At 47.2% G+C, this 16,602-nt stretch overlaps 1 protein-coding gene across 1 annotated transcript in view; it reads right to left on the reverse strand.

Moving 5' to 3' along the window:
- Nucleotides 1-16,602, reverse strand: part of BLK (BLK proto-oncogene, Src family tyrosine kinase) — a 48,728-nt gene that overhangs the window by 6,124 nt on the left and 26,002 nt on the right. Inside the window, exons 4-10 of the mRNA XM_082049511.1 lie at nt 14,908-15,001; nt 13,795-13,893; nt 12,461-12,564; nt 3,936-4,085; nt 3,265-3,417; nt 2,057-2,236; nt 1,397-1,473 (exon numbers count right to left, since the gene is read on the reverse strand). Coding sequence (XP_081905637.1) covers nt 1,397-1,473; nt 2,057-2,236; nt 3,265-3,417; nt 3,936-4,085; nt 12,461-12,564; nt 13,795-13,893; nt 14,908-15,001 — 857 coding nt within the window. The remainder of the gene's footprint in view (nt 1-1,396; nt 1,474-2,056; nt 2,237-3,264; nt 3,418-3,935; nt 4,086-12,460; nt 12,565-13,794; nt 13,894-14,907; nt 15,002-16,602) is intronic.

A 16,602-nucleotide genomic window follows, 5' to 3' on the forward strand; every position in this document is an offset into this window, starting at 1 on the left:
CATCTTCACCAGCTCAGGTTGCTCAGAGCCCCGTCCAGCCTGGCCTGGGATGTCTCCAGGGATGGTTCATCCACCACCTCCCTGACCAACCTGGGACAGGCTCTCACCACCATCAGTGTCAAAAATTTCTTCTTTATGTCTCTCCTGAATGAAGTCCTGTAAGTGATGCACAGTGCAGGATGCTGCAAACTGTGTGGAGGGCCCAGTGATAGTGTCCACTGTGGGGACTATTTGAGCATCGTGGTGGACAGCCTTCTGGACAACTCAGTCCACGCTGAATGATTACATTCAAAGTTTCAACCCTGAACTTGGAGAGGAGGTTTGGGTACACAAGGTTGCCCTGGGACAGCTTTCTCCCAGGGGTTGCTGCAGCCAGTGTGTTGTCAGACCTGTATCACCCTCATGCCTGGGACAGAGAAGATCATTGACCTGTTTGAGTTTAGATGCAACTATTCAAATATTATGGTGCAGCCACAACATTTACAGCCTGAAGCTCAAAGGGAAACAAACCTACAAAGACAAAAGTCTGTTATCTGGGTCTGGGTCTGGAGCATCTTTCTTATGAAGAAAGACTGAAAGAGCTGGGTCTGTTCAGCCTAGAAAAGGCTGAGAGGGATCTTATTTATGCTGATAAATATCTCAAAGGTGGATGTCAAAAGGATGAGACCAGACTCTGTTCAGTGGTGCCCAACGATGAGGGGCAACGGGCACAGACTGAAACACAGGAGGTTCCATCTGAATATGAGCAGAAACTTGTTTTCTGGGAGGTGCCAGAGCCTGGCCCAGGCTGCCCAGAGCGGGTGTGGAGTCTCCTTCTCTGAGACATTCAAACCCGCCTGGACCCACCTGTGTGATCTGCTCTGTGACCCTGCGTGAGCAGCTGGGTTGGACTGGGGGATCTCCAGAGGTCCCTTCAACCTCAACCAGTCTGTGACTCTGTGATTCTGTGATAAGCAGCAATATTGCCAGATTTAAGCACCAGAACATCCTTTATGCATAATATCAGAAGGGAAGAACTGCTTAAAGCCAAAAGGTCTCTACATTGAAAATCTCCATTGAGCTTTTTCTTCCTTTTGGAAAAAACAACAACAACAAAACCACCAAACACAACTTATTTCCTGCTCAGCAAGCCAGAAAACAAAACAATCCCCCCCCAAAAAAACCCAGTTCTTTAGCTAAGATCCCCAGAGGCTGTCCTAGGGACAGCAGGGCATTGCTGAGCTGACATGCACATCAACACGAAAAGGCTGAGAGAGAAACCCTGAGAGACCACACCAGGAGGTGCTGGTTTTCTCTATGAAATCAGCACTCTGACAGACTTCAGACTTGCAAGAATTTCACTGATTCAATAACAAATCCTGGTCTTGAGTCCGTTTTGCAGAGGCTGTTCACTAACCTGAGCCGACATATCAATGAGTTTGGGGAGATTCAGTTGGCTTCCTTCTTCTGTCTTCAAGTAATCAAGCAAACACCCTGCAAAAGAGGAGAGAACTGCTGTGACTCTTCCAAATAAACCTGTGCATTTGCTTTTCCTGCTGCTTCTCTGAATATATACAACAAATCTGCCTACATCCCAGAGAAAATCGAGGAACCACAGTGGATGTCCACTGGAAAATCTTCCATTAGGAAAGTTCCCAAATGCAGCCCTTTTCCCTACTCTATTTTGCACAGAACTTTTGCAAACTTCTGGCCATTCTTCACTCAATGCCTCATAGGCAAGAGGCGCAAAAGTAAGGACAATTTCACCATGAGAGGAGTAAAAATCTGAAACAAGCTTCCAGTAGCAGCAGTGGAGATGAGAACTTAAAATACTCTTCAAATGGAACATCACCATCTTGTGAAGTGGCTTATGAAATATGAGGCCACAAGAGGCAGGATTTCATGGCTCACAAAGTCCTTTCTGGTACTAGAAACAAACTTGTGCATCACTCAGCGTTTCTTCTTACAGATTTGGTACAATGGTCTCCTCCCCACTCCCCTTATGATGAGAGTACCAGCCACCTCGTTGACCTGATTTTGCAGAAACCTAACCAAAAACCTCCACAAGGCTCCTCACCATTGGCCATGTACTCTGTCACAATGTAGATGGGCTGCTTTGTCACTACTGCATATAGCCGGACCAGTTTGTTATGCTGGAGCCTCTTCATCAAGTTTGCCTCTGCCAAGAAGGCATCAGGATCCATGCTGCCCTCCTTCATGGTCTTCACAGCCACCTTGATGTTGTCCTTGTAGTAGCCTGCAGAGGGATAATGATGCATTGAGAAATTCTGGCTTCTTTACACACTCTGTCAGGTTATGCAATAAGGAACAAAAGAGCTTGTGGATCGGGGAACAGAAAATGTCAGTAACAACTTTCAATTTCCCTGCAAGAAATGAAGGTTAAATCTCAATACCAGTGGGCTCTGAGCAAGCAGCAGGTATGAGAGGAGAAGGGAGAGATGTGACACAACTGTCAACCCATGTTATTTCATCAGGGATCATCCCTGCTCTGGATGGTGGGCATCCATTCGATGAGCCCATCCTCACAGTCTGGCAAGACTCCTGGATGAAATCCCTGAGACTTCCCACCATCTGGGTTCTCAAATAACCCAAATACCATTGAGAAAGCCAGGACACTGCAGTCAGGATGTCGACTCGGTCTGGTCCTGTCCACAGTCTCAATTGCCAAGGCAACGGACAACCACAAAGAGGACACAAAGGAAGCTGAGCTCACCCCACTTCCTCTCCCACTGATTTGCAGTGGGCAGAAAGTCATAAGGGATTCAAATCTGGGTTAGAAAGTGGAACAAGGAAGCAGAAAAAGTGGGATAGTGTCACCCAGCTACCTTGCTGTGTGTAATCCTACTAGCATGCCCAGGATTCCCAGGAAGAATGAGAGCATGTCTCAGGAGATACGTATATAGTTCAACACACATCACATGTGTCTAACCTCTGAAACCCATGGTCATCTGCTGATCTGTGCAAACACAACCTGCCTGGTCCTTCTCAAGAATATGGCATCTACTGCTGCGTGTGTACCCATAAATACAACACCCTCACACATGGCATGAGCTGTGGTGTTATCCTATGCAGAGACAGGAGTTGGACTTGATGATCCTTGTGGGTCCCTTCCAAATCAGGACATTCTATGATTCTATGCTTCTATGAAATATGTGCTCATACTTTAGGATACTAATGCCCAGACTAATTTTGTCTTGCGGAAAGAGGAGTTTTCATCTCCTCTGTTTATAGAGTTCTTCCCTGGAATGGGGGAATTATACTTACCCATCCACACTTCCCCAAACTGCCCACTGCCAAGTTTCTTCACGAGCTTCAGAGACTCCCGTGGGATCTCCCATTCGTCCTGTGCCCAGGGTCTCTGGGGAACCAAGGATTTGCAGGGAGCTGTGAGCCGCTGGCACAGGCCATCCCCTTTCTCTGTATGAGGACGAAATACAGGAGAGTTCAATGGAATGGACTGAACTTTCAGGAGGTCACAACACTGACCTCCTCCTCCATATACTCATGCTAGGAAAAAGTTGGACCATGGGAAACCTCCACAACCACACAAATGTTTCAGCCACAGGGATGAAAGCACCCAGAATCGACCAAATTAAAGGAAAGAGCTCAAAGGGAGACATAAGGAGCAAATTATCCTGCACAGCAAGTCCAAACCCTGCTTCCCAAGCATCCCTCCTGCATAACCCTTCAGCATTCATCTCTTTTCTTTCCTGGTGGGAGAAATTCACTGATTATAGGGCTGTGGGCAGAGCTCACTTTCACAATGCTCTAGGATGAAAGATAGGACACTGGTGACCAAATTCTGCTTGGGGAAGCACATCTGGCCCATTGGAGAAGATGGAGAGGCAGTGGTGGCTTGTAAGCCCATCCTCCCTCTGCCCACGTGCCCACCTTCTGCTGGGAGACAAACCCAAGAGGAAAGACAAGCAACTTACGGCTGTAATGATGGATTAGATCTGGCAGGCTGGAGAAAGTCATCCTGGGGGAGATGTAATATCCCCCACCATCTAAGGAGCGGATCCTGTAGTGTTTGATGATGTCCCCATGTGCAGAGTTGCTGTCCCTGACAGATAAGGAATAGGCACCTGGAGAACAAGCAGAAGAAGGAACTGTGAGGTCAAGCAGCACCATACCAGGGACCAGCTACCTCCTCTTTCCATGGCTGACAGACATCTCTCTCAATCCTTGTTCATGTCTTCTCAGGGCAAGTCCCCCCACACTGCAAAGTCACGGGCTTAGAATCATTGACTCACAGAATCATTTTGGTTGGAAGACACCCTCAAGATCATCGAGTCCAATCATAACCTAAATCTAACACTAAACCATGTTACTCAGAGCCTCATCTACACATCTTTTAAACATCTCCAGGGATGGTGACTCCACCACTTCCCTGGGCAGCCTGTTCCACTGCTTGGCACCCCTTTCTGTGAAGAAATGTTTCCTAATGTCCAATCTGAACCTTCCCTGGTGCAACTTGAGGCCATTTCCTCTTGTACTATCGCATGTTACTCCACGCTACAACCTCCTTTCAGGCAGCTGTAGAGAGTGAGGAGGTCTCCTCTCAGCCTCCTTTTCTCTAGTCTGACCCCTCTGCCCAGTTCACTCAGCTGCTCCTCAATAGAATCATAGAATCATTTTGATTGGAAGAAACCCTCAAGATCATCAAGTCCAACCATAACCTGAATCTAGCTCTCTCCAAGGGAGGTGAAGAGGATAAAGGTTCATCAGAGCTTAACTGGGCTTGTTTAGGTTTGATTAAGACCAGCCTATTCCATGGGCAACAGCCCCAAGGAAGAAATATGGCTATCAATAGCACATCTCCAACCAGAGCAATCAGACACTCCTTAGGTCACATTTGTCTTCCCACAGCTCCACACCTCTCATCTGAGCTCTCTCACCAGTTTGTACAAACACATAACTGACAAGGAGCTAAACCACCTTGCCAGCACAACCAGAATTTCAGTTAGTGGGAGAGGTAAGGTTGAGATATCAGGCATCTTCCAGCCCAAACCATTACATGATTCTGTGTGTCCCTTTTCAGCATTATCCAAGGTCCCCATGTCCCTGTTGTCCCCTAAAACCCTTGTGTCAAGGTGAGTTGTTCAGCTGGGAGATATAGAAGGAGCTACAGAAGTGGGGTCAGAATTGTTATATTCAGCCATAAACATGACTCTGGCTAAACCACATCTGGATTCGCATCTGGGTTCAGGTGCCTTTTGACCTCACGGGAGCTACTCATCGATCTACCACTCCAACCTGCTGTTCTCTCCTTATAATGGGTTTATAATCTAAACCATGAGGTTGTTTTGTGCTGTGCACAAAAAAATCGCTAGATGTTGCTGCAGAGCAGTAACTTCCAGCCTATGTCAGTGTGAATTTCAATACAGCTTAGCAGTGTGGGGGTTTTTTTCCCTTCTATCTGGATCATATTTCCAGAGTAAATTGTTACAAGCCTGCTGGGCTGTAAAAAGTCTAAAACATCACCCAGGTTCATAGACTGCCTTTTTTAATGTTTGAAAATGTGAAGTTATATATGTTAAAAAGTACATCTTTGTCATGTAGGCTCATAAGCAGAATTGGGGCCTTTCACAGTCACTCTGAAACCCTCATCCTGCATGTGAGGGGAAAGTTCACTGACATATAACACTCACTGGCTGGTGTTTCTCCATTGCAGCACCAGCAGTTGGAAACCACTTGTGTTTTTAAAAGAGTAACAAAAAAACATGCCCCTGTGGATATTTGCTCTGTTGCAGTAATCCTCTACAAGCAAAATTTTGGAGAGTCTAAAATTTTTCCAGGTGCTAGTAGTCATTTTGAGGGGACTCCCTTTCTGCAGAGACCAGACTATGAGATATGGTGGCATAATGCTCATGGAAGACCTGCTGGTTTTAATGGAAAGGCAGGGAATCTCAAGACTGGAAGCACAGAGCCTTGGTGTCAAGGGCAACATCCTCTCAACAGAGGATGCTCTTCTGAAACCCTTCCCCTCACCATGAGCATCAGGCAGCAGACTGAGGAGCCCTTGAAGCTCTACGAGTTCTGCAGCTGAATATCTGAGAAACAGCCTAAATTGCAAATAATAATAATAACAATAATAGCAACATATTATATATAATAATGATATAGAATCACAGAATAGTTTGGGTTGGAAGGGACCTTCAAAGCTCATCCAGCGCCAGCCCTGCCATGAGCAGGGACATCTTCACCAGCTCAGGTTGCTCAGAGCCCCGTCCAGCCTGGCCTGGGATGTCTCCAGGGATGGTTCATCCACCACCTCTCTGGCCAACCTGGGACAGGCTCTCACCACCCTCATTGTCAACAATTTCTTCCACATGTCTGACCTGAATCTCCCTCCTTTAGTTTAAAACCATCACCCCTTGTCTTGTCACAACAGGCCCTGCTCAAAAGTCTGTCCCCATCTTTCTTATCAGCCCCTTTTAAGTCTGGAAAGGCTGCAATAAGTTCTCCCCAGGGCTTCTCTTCTCCAGCTGAACACCTGAACTCTCTCAGCCTTTAATATTGTTGTCATTATTATAATTGTTATTGTTGTTATGGTTTTTATTAGCACCTTCTATTATTGTTGTTGAGGATGATGATAGTATTTTAATTTCAAAGTCATCGACATAACATGCAGACCAGGCTGTAGCCCATCAGAGTGGAGCGTACATGGCACAAGTCCAGGATGGGGCTTTGCACGCCTGGGATGTGGCTTAGGGTATGTTACAGTTTAAGGCCTGCTAGAGGAAGGAGCCAAACGTGGTGTGAACCCAGCTGCACTAACAACAAACAGCATTGCAGAAGGAAGCGCAGGAATTAATGACCAACATGTGTGCAAGTGGGTGCCTGGGGGCTGAAAGTCAGCAGAGGAGACCTGATCTGTCTGTGAGCATGGTTGCACCCATAATGCCTGCTTTTCTGCACAATCTCCTTTCCAGACCCCAATGACCCTTTAAACGCTTCTGTATCTTTCAAACCAGTGATAAGCAGCACAGAGCAGTGACAGGGACTCCAGGCATCCCCCAGGCCAATCTATCAGCTACCTACTACCGGCATTAATACCTATCCCATCATTACAGCTAATGACTGTATTTCACTCCAGGTCAGGGTTTAGGTTGCTGGAGTGAGTGTGGTAGAGCTGTCCCTGTCATTAACTTTGAATGGTTACTGTTCCCTTGGGAGCTGTCATATCACAGCAAAGCGTTAAGGCTGAAAACTTCAATTCTCTCTTCTCCCAGTGACAGCAGCAAATGAAAAATGTTAAGTGGAGCCGGACAGATGGCAGGACTCCTACTTCCCCGATGATATCCATGACAGAATTATAGAATAGTTCAGGTTGGAAGGGACTTTCTAAGCTCATCCAGTGCCACCCCTGCCATGAGCAGGGACATCTTCACCAGCTCAGGTTGCTCAGAGCCCCGTCCAGCCTGGCCTGGGATGTCTCCAGGGATGGTTCATCCACCACCTCTCTGCCCAACCTGGGACAGTGTCTTACCACCTTTATCGTAAAAATGAAGCCAAAAGGTACTACCCGATGTAACATGAGACATCTGCGTGGGCTTGGCAGGCATGGTGCAAAACCACAACTCCTGGTGGAGCACCTGGCGATGACTCTAACATGTTCAGGGTTTTGCAACCAAATCAAGTCCCACTGGCTACAGTAGGAGCTCAGGAAACTGCCATGTGTGATATCTACATTTTGACGCCTGCATCTCAGACTGAGTCCCACCACATGCGGCATCTCAGATAGTTCAGAGAAGGGCAACAAAGCTTGAGAAGGGTCTGGAGCACAAGTGTGATGGGGAGTGGTGGAGGGACCTGATGGGTTCAACCTGGAGAACAGGAGGCTGAGAGGAGACCTTGTTGCTCTCTGCAACTGTCTGAAAGGAGGTTGTGGCATGGAGGTTGTTGGTCTCTTCTCCCAAGTAACAAGCAATAAGATGAAAGGAAATGGCCTCAAGTTGCACCAGAGGAGGTTTAGACTGGACATTGGGAAAAATTTCTTCCTGGAAAGGATTGTCAGACATTGGAACAGCCTGCTCAGGGCAGTGGTGGAGTCACCATCCCTGGAGGGGTTGAACAGATGCATAGATGAGGTTCTTAGGGACATGGTGTAGTGCCAGTGTTGGTGTAGTGCCAATGGTTGGACTCAATAGTCCTGAGTGTCAATTCCAACCAAAATGATTCCATGATTCTGTGATCTCCTGTTTCTGTAGGTCTCATCAGTCTTTTAACTCCTTCCTGATGGGAAACCCAGGAGCTCAGCTGGATACGGCAACTGAGCTCTTGCAAGGTTCCTCCTGCCAGGATCATGGACGTAGGAGTCTTGCTGTGTCCCAGGAGTTCATGACTCAGCACAGCTCTGTGAGTGCATTCCTGCATATTTCAGAGTCATTGTATTTTTGGAGGAAGATTTTATTTTCAGCAACTTCGGCAAGGATGGTTCTCTGCTGATGATTTCACTGCTGGTCTTCTTCCCACAGTGTCTTGACAAGAACTCATCTTCCCAGGGTGTTGAATGTGTTTTTCATGGCCGCTGCAAAACGTTGGCTCAAAGTGAAGCCCCCAGGTTTTCAGATCTTCAACATCTTTAACCATGAGCAAAATGAGACACAGCTTAGGATGGGCCATGAATAGATGCTGCTCTTAGTCAGCGTGCAGAATTTGTCTCACTCTGGCTTGGACAACCCACTATGAGACAACCACTATTCTGTGCACCAGCTAAGGGGGCTACAGCCCTTAGCTTGACTCAGTACTTGGCCCTGAAGTTCAAATGTTGCTGAAGATGTGCAAAGTGAATGAAAATATACATAGTGGAGGAGGAAAATAGGAAGAATCTGTGGGGTTTGAAGGGCGGGGCTAATTCCATGGCATTGCTCTGAACATCTTGTGGTGGGTCACAGGATGTTGTATGTTAGTGAATGCAGCTTCACAGCGTATTTGAAGATGATGGGCTTTCTGTTTTTGCTTTCTCTTTAGATGAGGAAACTAAGATTAAGACAGCGTAATGGTGTCACCATGGCCATTTAGGTGGTCTAAAGCTCAGGGTATTGAGGTAGAAGCTGATTCCATAGGATGATTCAAAGGATGAAGTGTTCAAAGGAATAACAGCCATATTTTAAGAGAGAATGCTAAATATCAGAAAAAGCACAAGTAAGACGCTAATTTCAGAGCAGAATCTGATTTCTGACCATTTGGGACTAACATGGGGCTTTCATGGAGTGGAACATGGAACATAAACTGGAACACAGGAGGTTCCATTTAAATTTGAGAAGGAACTTCTTCACGGAGAGGGTACCAGAGCCTGGCCCAGGCTGCCCAGGGAGGTTGTGGAGTCTCCTTCTCTGGAACCATTAAAAACCCACCTGGCCACCTTCCTGTGTAACCTCATCTGGGTGTTCCTGCTCCGGTGGGGGGACTGGACTGGATGAGCTTTCCAGGTCCCTTCCAATCCCTAACACTCTGTGATTCTGTGATTCTGTGAACGTCACATCTGCTTATGAAGAACATCACACACCTCCAGCTCAGTCTGCTTCTAGACAGCAGAGATGAGGCTTTAATGATCTGGTTCCTTCTCCTCGAATCTCAGGACCCCACCACCTCTGTACAAGCCCTGTGCAACCTAGAGTTGCTCACATTCCAGAGAATTGCAAGGAATTATTTTATCCTGTGTGTGCTGCTCCTGTCTAACAGAAGTAGAGACTAATTCTTCAGAGCAAGTGTAGGGAAAGGTCTGATGCCATCCATGTGTGGCTTCTGGAGTTGCCACAAAGACTACGATCATGTGTGGACAGAGGGCCTCAGTCCTTTCCAGATCTTCAGATACAACACACAAGTGTCTGCTGGGTTTCTGCACAGCATTTGTGTTCACAGAATCACAGAATGGTTAGGGACCTCTGGAGATCATCCAGTTCAACCCAGCTGCTCACGCAGGGTCACCAGAGCAGATCACACAGGTGGGTCCAGGTGGGTTTGAATGTCTCAGAGAAGGCGACTCCACACCCGCTCTGGGCAGCCTGGGCCAGGCTCTGGCACCTCAAAGTAAAGAATTTTCTCCTCATATTCAGATGGAACCTCCTGTGTTTCAGTCTGTGCCCGTTGCCCCTCATCCTGTCATTGGGCACCACTGAACAGAGTCTGGTCCATCCTCTGACACCCACCCTTGAAATATTTCTCAGCATTGATCAGATCCCTCTCAGCTTCTCTTCTCCAGGCTGAACAGACCCAGTTCTCTCAGCCTTTCCTCATAAGAAATATGTTCCCTTCCCTTCCTGGGTGCAATTCACAGTCATCCCAGCTACCCAAATATCCCAGCAAACAAAGGGGAGAAGTGGGAAAGGGATAAATGAAAGAGTAGCATGTAGTGACTAGTCCAAGCCTGATAATTTCAAAGGCACCACAAAGGCAGAGGGGAAACCAATATGCAAGCAGAACAAGTTACTTGTAAAGGGAGAAGTTTCTTCAATGTTTCCTGACCTGGTAATGTTCCCTAAACATTCTGAAAACCGCAAATCTGCATGCAAAGCATCCCTCCTACTTGGTATCAGCTCAGCAGGGACATGTGGAGGTGAGCCCAGGTGTGGGCAGGGAGGGAAGTAATAGAATCATAAAATCATAGCATCATTTTGGTTGGAAGAGACCCTCAAGATCATCAAGTCCAGTTTTAACCTCACACTGTCACTACCCCATGTCCTTGAGAACCTCATCTCCACGTCTGTTCAACCCCTCCAGGGATGGTGACTCCACTACTGCCCTGGGCAGCCTGTTCCAATGCCTGACAGCCCTTTCCGGGAAGGAATTTATAAACCTCCCCTGGTGCAACTTGCAGCGATTTCCTCTTGTCCTAAAAAAAGTCCAAATAGGCTTCTATAATGCTAATACATCATCCCTGCCTGGTGGTTGAGGGAGAGAGCTACAGGAAGAAGAACATCTGGTTGCCCCACTTAGCATATTAGATATCACACCAGTTCAAGACCAGCACTCCCATTTGGATCTATTTGCATTGCTAGATTCTGTTGTTGGAGGTGGCTGAAATGGCCAGTTCTGCAACATGACCAAGGCTCAGACTGCATCTGTGAATAAATTGCACCATGTTGGAGCCTGGTCTCTAGCCCTAAGGTCACATCTACATCATGAAACTATCTCAGCCTCCGAAACAGAGTAGCTGCACTCAAAATTGACTATTGACACCAGGGCAAAACCTTCACAGAGACCATGTGGATGACCCAGCTGTTGCATCCAGGCTCTGGCACTATTTAATTTACTGGTAATGGTGTAATCACAGAGGAAGGGCTAGACACTGCCCTGAAGACCTCCCATGTGAATGGGGGAAAACAGATACAAGAAAGAAAGAAGAGATGCAACCATAAGTGAGAACTAGTTGTAAAATGGAGGACCCAGTCTATCTGTTCCCATGCTTACTGTTTGGCTAGGGCCCTGTAGAAGTATTTGGGAAGCAAATCAAGGAAAAGAAGCTCCCATGTTACTTCAGATGGATGCTCCAAGTCTCTACTGATCTTTTAGGAAGGCACAAATCACCTTTTCCTGTGTGGCAAGGAAATACTCCTACATCCATTTCACAGGAAAGAAACAAAAGCACAGCAAGACTGAAGTACTTTCCTGAACTACTGCAAGGAGCTGTTTCAGAGACGAACCATGGGTCCACCATGAGCATAATTTCCTCCATGCTGTAAGCACACTCACTGGCCCAGAGGATGCAAGGAGATGAAAGTAGGAAAGAAACAATATGAAATTCCCACAGGACGACCTAAACTAGATTCCAGACTGCAACTACACGGTTAAGGATTATGGTTAATAACTACATCCACTGCTCAAAAAAAAAGTGACCACAATGCTCTGCCCTTTCCATCCTCATTGGATCATGCCTTTAGAAGCCAGCCACATTCATAGGGAAGGAAAGTGGATTAAGTTCACCTTTCCTGCTCCAGTCAGTCCCCTTCCAAAAGTCTTGGTTTGCATTAATTCCCCCTGCTACAGACTATCAGGAAAAATCTGTTTCCTCCAGGAAAATGTTTCACCAAAAGACTTTTTCCAAAATTCTGCAAGTTGCTGTTGCAAGCACAATAAATGTTTCTTCAAGAGTGCCTAAAAGAATTTCAATTTGCCAAAAATATAGTAACATTTCCTTGGGGAGAAAAGGAAAAGAAACGCCTTACACGTTATTTTGGAAAGTCTTTTTTGCTTATCTGTGGTCCTACATCTCTGCCATGAACTATGGTGACAAGAGCCACCCTTACCACAGGCTGAACTACGAAGACAAGCAACACAATCTTTCCCCTTTAAATGCCCAGCTCACTTCTACATCCCCGCTGAGCCTGGTAAGCACTATTTTGCCCAGCCAGATCCAAGAAATGCTGTCACAGCTGAACTCTGCAGCTCAGGTCTGAAAGGTTTTCCAAGCTGTGGCAATAATAAGTAGTTATCCATGCTCTGAGGATCTCACCTTTGCTGGTTTCACTCTCTCGGACGAGGAAAGAGCCAACTTTGTTACCAGAAGACAACAGCAGCCGTTCAGCATCTTTTCTGCTCAGAGTTTTGAAATACCACCTGGGAGAAACAAAAGGCAAAATTGTTGTCTAGAAAGGAAAAGCTCTAAAAATATCCAAATTCTTTCCAGTTAGTTATTTTTTTATTGTTATTGTTACACTCTGAAAGTGAGGGTTGCTTTTAGCAGCAAATAGTTTTTTATCTGCTGGAAAGCACCAGTAATAGACTGTTCTCAGTAGATTAACACCAGATTTAGGTCACTTTGGGCTTGTTTCACAGCCTAGCAATTCAGCCGAAGCAGAGAGCAGATGGTGTGCACAGCACCCCATACACAAGAGAAGTGAAAGCTCAACCTCCAAGTCATGCAGAGACTCACAGCTCACCTGGCAAGTGAGTAAACCCTGAGCAGTGCCCACACAGGCTGCAGATAAAGCAGATACATGGGCTGTAGCCTGAATATAAAATGCCCGTTACTGTTTGATTGTACCCTTTGAATACAAAGAACATTTATGTGTCAACTACACTCCTGTGCTCTGTTAAATATTTGCTGGATTCAGTGATGGTTGTGTCCCTCCAAGAGAAGACTGAAAACAGGGCTGATCATTTCTATCTAAATGCCATAGAGGAGAATAAGTCATGGAAACAATTTCTTTTGCTGTTTTTATTACAAGCGTAATAAACCCTTTTGGCTCAAGTCTTTCTTAATATCCTCTTTGCAGGGAGCCAAACACAGAGGCTGCATCTGGGCTAATGAAACAAACAGCACCAGTCTGTGGGTCTGGGTGCTGGTACTCAGTTGTCTGCCCCATTAAACTGTTGGTGTGGTCCCTGGCACACCTGACACCTGGATCAGCTCACCCTTCCCCAGTAATCCCCATCCCAGTTTGCTATGGACACTCATTTGGAGCTGAGAAAGTTTAACACAATTTGTGTGGGTGGACTGGCCCAGTGGGGCCAGAGGATGATCCCTGACACTGCTGATTTACCAGTGTAAACATAAACTTATGTTCTTTCCCCTAAATCCTTATTTTCCCCAGTGGGTGCAATCAATGGGACAGGAGTCTTTCCTACTTTCTCCATAGCAACCTCACCCTCCTTGATCTGCATCCCCAAGATTCTCCTGAACATTTAGGCAGCGTTGTTGGGGATGATGAAAGACCTCTTGCCATCAGACTCAACACCAACATCTTCCTCCCGTCAAGTAAAGCTGTTCCTGTAGTTTATTGAGAGACTGAACTCTTTGGGAAAGGCCTGCATCAGTGTTCACCATTCATAAGTTTTCACACTTACTTTTCCTCTTCCAAACTGTCTACTTGTGCGACGAAGTTACTAGGGATGTAGCCTTTCCTCCCGCTGCTGAGGGATTTTGCCAACCACCAGTCCCCCTCGCTGTGAAGAAAGTAGAGAAGAAAAGGGTGAGTGCCCAGAGGAGTTTTCACAAGATACGGTTGTGGGGACAACATGGTTTTGGGGGTTTTGAGCACTGCAAATAGGCCAGGACTCCTTAATCCACTCTACAGGACTACCAGGTTGAAGGCTGTTTGTCTCTCACGGACTTCTGGAGGTGACATTCTCTTTTCATGAATGCAGAGGAAGCACAAAGTGACCACAGACCCAAACCTTTGCTACGTGCCCCAGGTGAGAGGGGGGAAATCTGGGTCACTGTGGGTTTATTTTATCTTTTGCACAGGGTCATCTAAGCTCCTCCTTTCTGCTCCTTCCTTCCTCTGCCAGACACCTCACTGCTTTGCTCTCCCACCACTCACTCAGCCACCAGCTGTGACCAAAAGCCACCAGTCTTCCCTGCGCCATGGGTTTCATGGCATCTGGGTGAGAAATGTCACCTCTGGAGGTCACCTCACAGAGAGGTCAAGGATGAAGAAACCCTACAAGGGTAAATGACCAGGGGACCTAAACCTACCTCTGCCCTGTTATGGACTGGGCAGATGGACTACCTGCTGCCTCTTCTCTCGTGAGCTTGAGAAGAAGGTGAAATGAAACCACAAGCCTCTCTGGCTCGATTCTGTCCTTTCCTCTGACTACACCCAACCCACATCCTTTGCAAAAGCACCATCAGCACAAAATACAAAACCGGAGTTAGGTTATTGTTGTTATTTATGCTACTTCTGCACCCACGCACACTGACAGTGAAGAAGGTCCCCTTAGTATCCAGTCAGGGACACTACCCCGTCCCAAAGTATCTGTAACTCAAGGAAAGCATGGAAGTGTCACCTTCTCCACTTTGCAGAGAGAAGACAGTACCCAGAATCACACTCTGGGTCAAATTTAAGACACAGGCTTGGCTCTGGTGAGCTCCAAATTGGTGTCTAACCCCCAGGTCCCCTCCTTCCCCAGCCTCACCACGCTCATCTTTGAACGTCCCTCTGGCAGTGGGTCACTTACTTGGAGAGGACTTGGAGTTTCTCCCCCTTGACCAGCTGCAGGTCACGGTCACTTGAGGCAGGAAAATCGTACAGTGCAATCACAATTAAGTTATCTGAAAGAAGAAACAGCACCATTGAATCCAGCTGGTTCCCTGCCGAGAGGGTGGTGCACACCTGGGTTTATGGTGGGACATTTCACCCCCCTGCACAGAGGGGCTGTCAACCCCCACATCCTTCAAAAGCCAAGATTTCCACCAACCCAGCTTTCCTGCCAACCACAACCTCTGCTCGGGGACTAAAGCTGATTCACCGCAGTGTTTCCTGTGGATGTGTTTTTAAAGCACTCCAGACCCCCCTATCCACAAAAGCCCATGTGTCAGCAAGAAAAAAGGGTTTATGTGGAATAAGAAGGGTCATAAATAACCTGTCAGTGTTTGACCTGAGTTTTACACAGCAGTAAATGAATACTGCTGTAGCAACATTTCCCAAGGTGGCTCTGGGATTTGACTCAAAAAAGATGAGGCTTTATTGATAGAAAAAGTTATGAAGTTGTCTCAGTTTCTGTTATTCAAGCCCATTTCCAGGATTTAACTCTCCCTTTGGATGCTCTCAATTCAGACTGTACCTTGACATCCCTTTCGCACACTATTCCTTGCAGATGTGCTGCCACACTTAAGTCACACTGCTGCTTTCTACCCAGTATTCCTATAGCACCAGGCTGCTCCACTCAGCTGAAATTCCCATGGGGGTGGTGTACACTCCAGGACCCCCTTCCCTCCCTCTGGCCCTGATGCACTTTAGATACTTCAGACCACAAAACTGGTACTCCGTGTCTCCCATTTTCATAGAATTTTAGAATAGTTCAGGTTGGAAGGGACTTTCTAAGCTCATCCAGTGCCACCCCTGCCATGAGCAGGGACATCTTCACCAGCTCAGGTTGCTCAGAGCCCCGTCCAGCCTGGCCTGGGATGTCTCCAGGGATGGTTCATCCACCACCTCTCTGCCCAGCCTGGGACAGGCTCTCACCACCATCAGCATGAACAATTTCTTCCTCATGTCTGACCTGAATCTCCCCTCCTTTAGTTTAAAACAATCATCCCTTGTTCTATTAAAACGGGTCCTGCTCAAAAGTCTGTCCCCATCCATCTCTCTTTTTGGCCTCTTTTAAATATGGAAAGGCCACATTAAGGTGTCCCCAGAGCCTTCTCTTCTCCAGCTGAACACCCCAGCTCTCTCAGCCTGTCCTCCCAGCAGAGCTGTTCCAGCCTCGGATCATTTCTGGGGCTCCTCTGGCCCCTCTCCAGCAGCTCCATGTGTGTCCTGTGCTGAGGACCCAGAGCTGGACCAGCACTGCAGGGGGGTCTCACCAGAGCGGAGCAAAGGGGCAGAACCTCCCTGGACCTGCTTTCCACTCTTGCAACCCACCTGAACTGAGCCTCTGAGCAGATTTTCATCCTCATCCCCAACCCTAACACATTGCTTTTACTCCAGCTATGTTGATCGAGCCTAAACTTTGGCACAGCAAAATGAACTTTCAGTCTCTGGTGCACGCAGGCTGTGCTGTGCATGGCAAAGCTGCCACCCGGTACATGTGCTGCGAGGTTGCAGGTCTCTGCGGGCTGGAGCTGAATCGCTGCCTTTGCGTGCCTGGGTTGTGCCGGTGCTGCTGTCCAAGAGACTGTGCAACCGTTCACATGTGATCTGAGGGCTCGCA

Source organism: Streptopelia decaocto (genome assembly GCF_964273445.1).
Source record: "Streptopelia decaocto genome assembly, chromosome: 3".
NCBI classification, from domain to species: domain Eukaryota; kingdom Metazoa; phylum Chordata; class Aves; order Columbiformes; family Columbidae; genus Streptopelia; species Streptopelia decaocto.